Source organism: Taudactylus pleione, unplaced genomic scaffold, assembly GCF_031769625.1.
Source record: "Taudactylus pleione unplaced genomic scaffold, aTauple2 ptg000615l, whole genome shotgun sequence".
Classification (NCBI taxonomy): domain Eukaryota; kingdom Metazoa; phylum Chordata; class Amphibia; order Anura; family Myobatrachidae; genus Taudactylus; species Taudactylus pleione.
In genome coordinates, this window is record NW_028285017.1 from 6,503,153 (window position 1) to 6,514,862 (window position 11,710).

Consider the following 11,710-nt stretch of genomic DNA (forward strand, 5'->3'; position numbering starts at 1 on the left):
CAAGTCCTGATATTAATGATGACTGCTCCAATGGGTAAATAGTGGGTGGCATTACTCGGACGCATGGAGAAGCACATGTACTCGCGTAGATGGGTGGATACTAGCAGTAGCAACATTGGCCGCAAATGTGTCCAACTCTGACAGGCCCTAAATATTTTGAACTCCTACAAATTCTGTTTCATACGTTTTTAATTTTGTTAAGAACACAATAAAAAATGCAATTCTGCATCATCAGTGGAGAATATTTGTTTTTTTGTCCTTGTAAATAGAAACAAGTTAAATTCCCTGCTCAATTTTACTGCTAAAGTCTACAAATTGTTGCTGCAAATGTCATTTCCTGTAACATAATGTAAAAATGAGTTGGATGCTTGTTAGGTCATTTAGAATTCCTGGGGTTTTATAGGTTATTTTGTAGGCAGAGAAAAGAAGACTCTTTGGGGGCACTCTTATCAAGTATTAGGATTAATTATTAAATTTTTATTTGTATTATAGTCAAATAAATGGTACCCAACACATGACATACAGACACTAAAGTGTACTAATCAGTACACATTGACTTGAATTACTTCTGTAAAGAGATTCAATATGCAAGTTGCAATAATGACAATGACTCGTCAATTACTCTGGGTCACAGTGAATTATTTCAGCTTAAATTTTGCATCAGCGACAATATGAAGTAAGTTTTGACAGGATACCATTTCCAAAGTAATTGATCACCTCATATTTAGATGCACCAAATATCCGCGTGGTGTCACACCTCTAGTTTAGTATAACATTGAAGTCCAACCTGAACCCAGGTGGATAAAAATAGTATAGAGTGTGTGCCTATGATAATTAAGAAATGGAATGACCTATAGAGATGATATTTAAAAGCCACTATTATCATTTGTCTGAAAGAAATTCCCACCTCAAATGCATACAGTATTACATTATTAACTACCAGAAGACAAAGTAGTACAGCATAAATCCAACATAAGACAGGACAGTTTAATGTGCACAGCTCTCAGTATTAGGGATAGGATATGATATGAAACAATTAGGAAAATACTGCAGGATAGAAAGTCAACAATATTACATTTGATATGACATTGTATCAAACTGTAGCTGAGAAAATGATACGTGTTGCTTGGGAAATAAATTGTAACAATTATAGCTCCTAAGAGCATATGGCTATTTACCCCTATTACTGTTAGAAATGAATCAGGTTAATATATTCCAATATATATCAGTGTCACCTAAAAAAAAAATATATATTATTTATACAAATAGGCATATATTCAGAAAAATTCTGTATGCAGTATATCAAAAACCTCCAAAAAGGCAAGAAGGCCGGAGGGTGTGCAAACCATTATCTAAACATTTAAAACACATTTGAAATATAGAAGGTGATCGGGAAAGTATAGAAAAAGGGGCCCAGATATTGTCCCCTTGCTTCTGCTGTCTACGCGTCTTGTGTAAAACAGAGGACATGGGATGAGAGAGCGGGGTTGGCAGCTGGTAGGAAGGAAGAGAAAGGAGCACTTCTGTTGTCAGCATGCACAGACCGTGTCTATCCTGATATCCTGGACATTGCAGGACAGGCACGGTCAGCTGGCTGATGAGAGAGTGCAGGAAGATTACCTGAGGTAGGGAGTCTGGAGAGACTTCCTCTTAGAACTGGCCATCTAAGGTAGCTGCTTGAGAAGCAGTGCAGGTGACACAACTCCTGTAGTACACCTTGTACTAAGTAGTGATCAGGTTCCTGAGATCAATTAGTGTAGAATGTGCAGAGCGTCTATTGCCGTTGGTGCAGATGCGGGTGGCTGTTATCCAGACAGGTACCCCAGTAAGTTCAGATCAGCAGCTGAATATGTGTACAGCGTGCCTTATTCCTCGGACTTGTACACTTGTACATCTGGTAAGTGGTGTGTGAGCCCGAGCGGCTAAGGAGGACGGGCGTTATTGATGCTGTTCTGTGAGCGGGCGGCTCGGGACTACAGGGAGAGTCTCACAAACTAGACAATTTCTAGTGTGTACCGACCTCGTTAGCGACAGGACCCGGCGGGGGGGGCGGTAATCGGCAAGTACATACACATTTGCAGGGCCATGCTGCCAAATGCATTGCTAACTATTTCGCCCATCGGACCTGCATGCAGGTCTGAACGGCGATGTCGCTGAGGATGCGCGGGAGCACGCATCATCAGCGACATAGCAAGTACACACTAGACGATGTGCCCGATATGTCGCCCGATCCGGACGGATCTGACTACCTATAGTCTAGTGCAGTGGTTCTCGAACTCTGTCCTCAGGACCTCACACAGGTCACGTTTTCCAGGTCACCCAGCAGCTGCACAGGTGTATTCATTACTCACTGACACATTTTAAAAGATCCACAGGTGCTGATAATTATTTCACTTGCATTCAGTGAGGAGACCTGGAAAACATGCACTGTTTGAGAACCAGTGTGTACACGGCATAACCCCTTCACAGTTGATGACAGGTTGTTCTGGTCCTTGGAACAAAATGTTCTCTACACAGATGTTTATATTAACTTGGGATATATTTACATAAAGTCAATATTTTTTCTTAAATAAGAAATTCTAGATTTTCTAACTTCTATAATCTAATTAGTGATCTATACAATGGTAATGCAGGTCTTTACATCACTTACATTTATCCCACTTTTCAAGCATCCCAGGATTTTATTCATGTTTGTAGGTACTGCTACTCTGCTTTCTGTTGCCTAGCGTTTCTAAGCTCCTTTCCTGCTCCTTTTTCCCAATTGTGTTAAATGGTAATTACCATGGCCTCAGTGCATAACCACAAATTTATGTACCTTACACTTCATCTGCTATCTCGTAGTCTGTTTGCCATTTATCTAAAACTTTCTGTAGGCAACTACTTTCCTGCTTAATAATAACCCTACAGTACATGTGGCCAAATCAGAGAGGCGTGGCCACATCACCTCAGCAGCACTGCATTGGTGAACAATTTCCCCCTCAGCAGCTAACATGGGTCCCTCCAACGGCTATGGGTAATCGGGCAGAAATAAATCTCTTCTCAAACTCAGTCCAGCATAAAATCAATGAACAGGAAATGTTACTTTTTATGTAGATTACTTGTGTGACTTAGCTTACAGGACTTGATTCAGAGGAGCAATTTGCACCTTGGTAAAACCAGGTTGTCAGATTTAAATACACTGTCGAGTAATGGTGCATACACACTGTCAGATCAACGATTTGAGTGATTTCAGACAGTGTTAAAATGTTTGAAATCTGACTGCAAACACATCAGATGTCAGATATCGTTATTTGGCAAACGGGAACGCACATTGTTAATCGTTGCAGTCACACGTCAGATTTTCTTTCAGATATGAACGAATTTTAAAATCATTCTCGTTCAAATCTGACAGAAAATTTGACCGTGTATATGCACCATAACATGTCTGTTAGACCGACAGACATTTTATCTGACAAGCTGAAATCCATCAGATCTTGTGGCCATACACCGTGAGATATTGGCCACGATATCTGTGTTCATCCCTTGGGGAGCAAACGTTTCCACATTCCTCCCCTATGAAGGAACGGGAAATGTCGGACCTACACTACCAGATCAGGCCAGCCAATTATTTGATCTATCGGACATTCTGGACTATTTAGCATGTCTGATGAACAGATTAGAAATTCGGTACTATTTATCAGCCCGATTAGCTCATGCAACATGGTTTGTTCCAGGTGCAAATTCATTAATTTCTTGTTTTGTTCCTAACATTGAATCGGGCCCACATTGTGCAGAAAGATGTTTTTAATCACACTGTAGATGCAACATATTGTCATTTGTACCAAAAAATCATTCAGAATTTTCATATTCAGACATCGGCTATGGTTGTTCTTAGAAGCCTACAGGAACTGAACATCTTAGTGCAACCGTGTACTTAGTGAAAATGTTGTGTTATACATTCTGTACTCCTGATGACCTATATTCAAGATAACATGTATACATTTTACTTTCATACATATTTAATTCATTTAGGCCTCAATTACTCTTTAAAAGCATAAATAACAATTACCAAAATCCTTTTTTTCCTACTTCTTAGGCCCTTGTCTGCTAACTGGAGGTAGAAGATGAATGGGGCTTTTATTCCAAACACCCCTATTGCAGTGGATTTTTGGCAGATTCGGAGATGCAGCAACATCAGACTGTTCTTTCTGTCCCATATGCACAGTGACCATACATCGGGTTTATCTTCTACATGGTCACATCCATTGTACTGTTCACCTGTCACAGCCAAGATCCTTAAACATAAGTTGCAGGTACAGTATAGTATGAAATAATGTAGAGGTCGCTGGAGTAGAAAAGAGGGAATAAAATAGATAGGGCAAGCACTTATGTGATTATTTATTAAACAAGTGTAATCAAATATCCTAAGTAAGAACGAGTCCCAATAGTTTATTTACATAGGATTGCCCATCTTGTGACCAATGCAGTTTTCCTCACCCCTGTTTTCAGCACGTCTGATAGCAGCATGCTGCCTGATAAATAATGTGTGTTTGCAAAAGAGCATGTAACACTGCAGATATTTCAGATTGATTGTAGCTCTTGCACAGTGTGTGTGTGTGTGTGTGTGTGTGTGTGTGTTTGTGTTTGTAGCTTCACCCATTTATAAGGATCAGTTTGTTCCAACCTTCGAAGACTCCTCTCATCAATTTTCCTCTTTCCGCCATGTCCAGGGAGGTTCTTCAGTTCCACGAGTAGCAAACTTCTTAATAACATTCCGCACTGATGAAACAGGGATGCCAAGGTCTTTAGCCTTCTGCCATTTAGAGATCTTGTGTTTAGTGGTAATAGCACTTCTAATGCACTTGGACAACTCTCATATCTTCACCATTGTGATAAAGTAACAGGGAATAAATAGTGGCCATTTAAAGCTATGATTTATTGGTTACTTGAAGTCATGTGAACACCGACAATGTATCACCATTGAGTCTAATCTAGCTTTTTCATTTATTTTTTTTTAATCCTCCCATTGCTTGGTGGCATTAAAAAATAACTGGGTGGGGCCAGTGTAATTGTTACAACTCACAGTGTGGGTTCCACTCTGGTTCTCAGAAGATCCAGGCAGCTTCCAGACTTCCCTTCCACGTGATTGGTTGCTGGTCCTATTTCTAGGCTTTGGACTCTCACCGCCATGCCGGCTATAGATCAATCCTCCCACATCTCATATGACTATGTTGTGACTCTGTGGTTCCAGCGTGCTGCTTCCTCAGTTACCTGCTCTGTGGAATATCCTCTGGCATGCTAGCTACCTGGAGAGGCCTCCAGAGCTTGATCTACACCTTGGTGCTTCTGCTTTCATTCAGCTATACACATTCATCATATGTTTAGTGTGTGAGTATAACACACTCTCTGACTAAACCTGCATGTATAATTATACCAGCTGTACCTTCATTAAGTCTGAACTCACTTTGCAAGTTTGAAATCCCACCTTACTGCTGCAGTTGCTGCTTTCATTTCATCTGTGCACGTCCTGCATGTGTTTAGTGACTGAGTTTTGCACACCATTACTAAAAAACCTGCATGTATAATTATACCAGCTGTAGCTTCATCAAATCTGAACTCCTTTTTGAAATTTGAAATCCCACCTTACTGCTGCAGTTGTTACTTTCATTTCATCTGTGCACATCCTGCATAAGCTTAGTGACTGAGTTGTACACACCATTACCCAACCCGCATGTATATTTATACCAGCAGTATCTTCACCAAGTCTGAACTCACTTTGTAAGTTTGTACCACATTTTACTGCTGCAGTTGTTACTTATTTCATTTGTACACATTCTGCATATGCTTAGTGACTGAGTTATACACATCATTTCTTTACCTGCATGTATTTCTGAATCAGCTGCATCTTTGTCGAGTCTGGACTACTTTACTAGCTCCTTCTGGGAGTTCAACATACTTGCACTTTCAGCTTCATACTGCAGGAACGCACTCCTGTTCCGTGACTCTGTTTCTTTTGGCTCACTAGCCGCAACCCGGCCGGTGCCGCATCAGTTGACACTGAAGGTCCTAAATCTTAACTGGCGCAATCACCATTTCACTCTTCTCACCAGCCGCAACTCAGCCGGTGCCGCATCAAATGATTTTCTATTTTCGGGACCTTTGTTTCATGTACTCTGTTGCTAACTAACACTCCTTGAATTGTTGGGATCCTACCTTATTTATGTTTTACTGCATGTGTGTTCTGTTTGTTCATTTATGCCTGTGTTACTCTATACTCATTAAACCTTTATTGGGTTCCAATCACCCTGTGTCTCTGTAAAGCTTTACTCGGTCTACATACCAGGTAGATCGTAACAGTAATCTGGTTGAACTCACATATAATTAATAAAGAATTTTGCAGATATTGCCCACTTGCTGATTAGAAACAGATATAATGGGTGTCCAGTAAAGCTGCATACAAACTGTACGATCTGTACAACCAACGACTTGAAAGAAATCTTTCAAAGATATCGTTCAGTGAAGTCATCCTGCCACATCTCTGAACAGGCAGAGTTGACAATATCGTGCAAATTGGCCTGCATGTACGGATTATCATAGATATCATTATTGTTCATGCGGGAACACGCATCGTTGGTCGTTCAGTGCATAAAAATGAACGATATATCGTTTATCATTCATAGATATCGTACCGTGTTTACGCGCCTTAATACATGCTGAGACACAGTACACATTTGCACTTTCTGCATCGTTCCCGCCGTCCAAACCGTGCTCTGTCTCTTAAAGACGGGGGAGGGATCTCTGTTACTGTAACGGAAGTGCAGCGCGACTCTGAGGTTGCTGTCAGACGGTTGGAGCAGGATGGTGCTAGGTGCCATGTAAACAAAACAAACAAAAAAAAAAGCCAGTTGGAGCGCTCGTGAGATGGCCGAACAATGAAAAGACTGGTAGAGCCTGATTTCCCCAACTAAAGCTATTTACAGTGTGGCTGTGAGCATTGGTGATTCTGTGTGTGTGCACCAAAGGGTGGACCAATAGCCAAAACGATATTACAATATTAAGCTTCTTTAAAATATTTTCAATTTTGTGTTTGGTAGGATTGTTGCAAATTCCTTTCTGAATGCCTTCTCATGTTCCCAAATTATATCCATTTATTATTAGACTAGGACAATAATAACTTGTCTCTCCAAGGTTAAGAGTAAATGGATCAATCCATTGGAAGTTGGAGTGTGCCACATGCTGCCATTGGATGAGTGTGGCATTGAGACCGTGTCTGTTACTCTAATAGATGCCAACCATTGCCCTGGCTCTGTTATGTTCCTGTTTGAGGGTTACTTTGGTACTGTCCTATATACAGGTAAATCTGATTTGATGACTATATGAACCAGTTTATCAGAGGAGTATTCTTGTTTTGTCATTGAATACCAACCTCTGCCCGTGCTCCCTTTCATGTGTGTTATGGGCATATCAGCAAATACTGATGGATGGTTGCAGTACTGCCATTTTAAAAAAATTTAAATGAAAAACATTGAGCCTCATTTACAGTTAAACACCTAAATAGGCCTTAAATGTGTAGAATGCATCTGTACACTTGTGCTTTTACAACTTTTCAAGATGTTTTATTGTTGTTTGAGTTTTGTATTAAGATAGATCGAACTTGAAACTTAGCGTATAAATTCATTCGGAGCATAAATATGCCAGTCATCCTCCTCTTCAGCAACTTATATCTATTATAGATGTGTCCAGGGATGATGTTTATAATGTCTGCTGTATATCTTTCATTATAAATTTGTACTTTATTCTTATTTGCTTCCTCCCATCCCTAAAATCCTTAAACAATGTAATTTAGCCTTTGCTGGTTTCCACAAAACCTTGGGGGCAACAAGCATGCTGTACCCCTTCTAATGTGGAAACCAGCATCAAGCAACTAGCCCAGCACATGATCTTTTAGTTTGTATTTCATATTTGTGACAAGTACAACATGCTGGCCCAATTTTAAATAATTAAAAAAAAATAATGTAACCAGTTTTGTCAGTAATTACTGATCACACATATTCAATGATTTGCATTATTCAACTTAGGTGATTTCCGCTATAGCCCCCTTATGCTAACACATCCACCGCTAAGGAACAAGAAGGTTGATGTTCTGTACCTGGATAATACAAACTGTGACCCTGAACGTAAGTTACCCTCTCGACAAGAAGCAACAAAGCAAATTAAAGAAATAATTAATGACCACCCATCCCATGACATAGTGATTGGTAAGTAGTTGGACCAGGGTTTTGGGTTTTTTTTCAGTTGTACTCAAAGGAGATGTCTAGAATTGTGCAAGTAAACACTTACTTTCCAGGTGTCCGTACAGGAGACTCTGCTTATTGAGACTCTGCTTGTCTAACATACTGTAAGCCTTGAACACTGACAGATTTTCTTGACAGGAGATTCCGACATTGGATAGCTAAGAAGGCGAGACTCGCCCAAGTGTCTGCAACTTGTGCCAGGGGCAATCTCCTTTTTTTTTTTTTAATACAATTTCATTAAAAGTGTTTTCTTTGAGCTATATACAGTAGAGGGAAGTTTAATTTGTAGTGTAAAGTGAAATCTAGGTTAAAAACCTCTCCAAGGGCCTGATTCATTGTTGGGAATATACCATGTTGCAATGCAGGAGGTTTACAGACAGACAGATGTAGATCTAGATAGAGATACACTATCGTTCAAAAGTTTGGGCTCAACCAGAAAATGTTGTGTTTTACATTTTTATCTGAAATAATAATTTTGTCCTTCAAACTTTTTGCTTTCGTCAAAGAATGCTCCTTTTGAAGCAATTGCAGACCTTTGGCATTCTAGCTGTTAATTTGTTGAGGTAATCTGAAGAAATTTCACCCCACGCTTCCTGAAGCACTTCCCACAAGTTGGATTGGATTGATTGACACTTCTTGCGTACCATACGTTGAAGCTGCTCCCACAACAGCTCAATGGGGTTGAAATCTAGTGACTGCGCTGGCCACTCCATTACAGACAGAATACCAGCTGCCTGCTTCTTCCCTAAATAGTTCTTGCATAATTTGGAGGTGTGCTTTGGGTCATTGTCCTGTTGGAGGAGGAAATTGGCTCCAATCAAGCGCTGTCCACAGGGTATGGCGTTGCAAAATGGAGTGATAGCCTTCTTTATTGAAAATCCCTTTTACCTTGTACAAATCTCCCACTTTACCAGCACCAAAGCCGCCCCAATCAGACCATCACATTACCTCCACCATGCTTGACAGATGGCGTCAGGCACTCTTCCAGCATCTTTTCACTTGTTCTGCATCTCACAAATGTTCATCTGTGTGATCCAAACACCTCAAACTTCGATTCGTCTGTCCATAACACTTTTTTCCAATCTTCCTCTGTCCAATGTCTGTGTTCTTTTGCCCGTAGTAATCTTTTCCTTTTATTGGCCAGTCTCAAATATGGCTTTTTCTCTTGCCACTCTGCCTAGCAGGCCAGCATCCCGGAGTCGCCTCTTCACTGTAGACATTTTGCAGGTACCATGTAATGAAGCTGCCAGTTGAGGACTTGTGAGGCTTCTATTTCTCAAACTAGAGACTCTAATGTACTTGTCTTCTTGCACAGTTGTGCACCGGGGCCTCCCGCTTCTCTTTCTACTCTGGTTAGAGCCTGTTTGTGCTGTTCTCTGAAGGGAGTAGTATACACAGTTGTAGGAAATGTTCAGTTTCTTGGCAATTTCTCGCATGGAATAGCCTTCATTTCTAAGAACAAGAATAGACTGTCGAGTTTTCACATGAAAGTTCTCTTTTTCTGGCTATTTGGAGAGTATAATCGAACCCACAAATGTGATGCTCCAGTTACTCACTCAACTAGCTCAAAGGAAGGCCAGTTTATGGCTTCTCTAACTAGTAAACCCATTTTCAGCTGTGCTAACATAATTGTACAAGGGTTTTCTAATTATCCATTAGTCTATTAACACGCTTAGCAAACACAATGTACCATTAGAACACTGGAGTGATGGTTGCTGGATATGGGCCTCTATACTCCTATGTAGATATTCCTTTAAAAACCAGACGTTTGCAGCTAGTATAGTCAATTACCACATTAACAATGTATAGAGTATTTGTGATTAATTTAATGTTATCTTCATTGAAAAAAACAATGCTTTTCTTTAAAAAATTAGGACTTTTCTAAGTGACCCCAAACTTTTGAACGGCAGGTATATGTACTGATCTATCGAATATGGGTGATTGTTTTTTTTTTTTTGTTTTGTTTTTTTGGGGAGGCTAGCATGAATAAAAATGTACTGCTTTTATATGTAATGAACAAATACTGGTCAGCTTGGTTTTTCACTTAAATTTAGAATTAAGCTAGGACATACCAATTCCCAGCTATGAATCTTCCCGCAAGGCAACATAGACTTACCAAGGTGCAAATTGCTTTTTGTTTTTTACTCTGCATCAAATCCTGAATGAACTGAAACAAATACTGTTCTGGTAGTCCATGAGAGTGCTTCAGTGTCTTAAATGTCTGTCTCTGACCACACTGACCTCTAATACCCCTTTTACACCTCTACCCGGGTCGCAGCTCAGTGTAAAAGGGTACCTGAAAAATAACCCAGGTCAAGTGACCCAGCAATCCAACCCAGGTAGCTACCAGGGTTGGACCCAGGATGGACCCGGGTAATGGTGCAGTGTAAACGGTGCAACCCGGGTTATCTGACCTGGGTCATGCCTAAAATGAGCTGATTGGTGGTTGTGGGGCAGTCACCTCCCACTTTTTATGACCTCACAGGTTTAGCAGGGCAGACCTGAGTTCAGTGTGCACAGGGCTGACCTGGGAGTAACCCAGATCGAAGGTGCAGTGTAAATGGGTTTGACCTGGGTCTGACCAGGGTTGCAACCATCTCCAAAAACCCAGGTCGGACCTGGGTTTTTGGTGGAAAAGAGGTATAAGTATGTCTGCCTATGTATACTATACACACTCAGTGGCCACTTTATTAGGTGCAGCTGGATGTGGTCCCCCAGAACACCTTGGACTATTCATGGCATGGATTCAGGAAGGTACTTTAAACATTCCTTAGAGCAGTGCCTCTCAAATATAATCCTCAGGATACACTAACAGTTCATGTTTTCCCATCACAGAATCAGCAGTGGAATAATTAGAACGGTCTGTGCATCTTTTAAAATGTCAGTCAGTGACAATACACTTGTGCTGATTTGAGAAGCACTGCATTAGCGTCTGGTCCATGTTGACACTATAGCATCATGCAGTCTCTGCACATCCATGCTAACGGGCTCTAAGAAGCTCTCATTTCTCTACATCTCAAAGTTGGTGTATTAGATTAAGATCTGATGGCTGTGGAGGCTGCTGTAGCCTATCGACTTCAATCTTCAGTGTGCTGTATGTTGATAGAGGCTTTTCTGCATACTAGTGTAATAATTCATACAAACGCTGGAGATTGTTTTACAAAAGGACTTGCTGCCACGTAATTGGATAGTTGATACTTGCATTAACAAGCAGGTGTACTTAAATGGCCACTGTGTATGTATAATTTTTTATTTGCATGGTTGTAGTAATTGCATACATATTTTCCAAATTGATCCTGAATGAATACTTTTTATATACGGATGTCCCTCTACACTATTGCTGCAGTTGTGCCAATCAGCCCTGCTTGGTGTGCCAGGTCCCGACTGACTTGTTTTGCTTCGAGCCTCTTTTTTTTTTTTTTTCACAAGAAAATGCT

General features: G+C 40.5%; 1 protein-coding gene across 3 annotated transcripts in view; it reads left to right on the top strand.

The window, feature by feature from the left end:
• LOC148479698 (5' exonuclease Apollo-like) overlaps positions 1–11,710 on the top strand; it is a 29,309-nt gene that overhangs the window by 12,487 nt on the left and 5,112 nt on the right. For all 3 annotated transcript variants that reach the window (XM_088454443.1, XM_088454442.1, XM_088454444.1), the window contains exons 2-4: positions 4,076–4,292; positions 7,168–7,333; positions 8,058–8,237. In XM_088454443.1, the coding sequence (XP_088310569.1) occupies positions 4,104–4,292; positions 7,168–7,333; positions 8,058–8,237 (535 nt within the window). In that variant the 5' untranslated portion in view covers positions 4,076–4,103. The remainder of the gene's footprint in view (positions 1–4,075; positions 4,293–7,167; positions 7,334–8,057; positions 8,238–11,710) is intronic.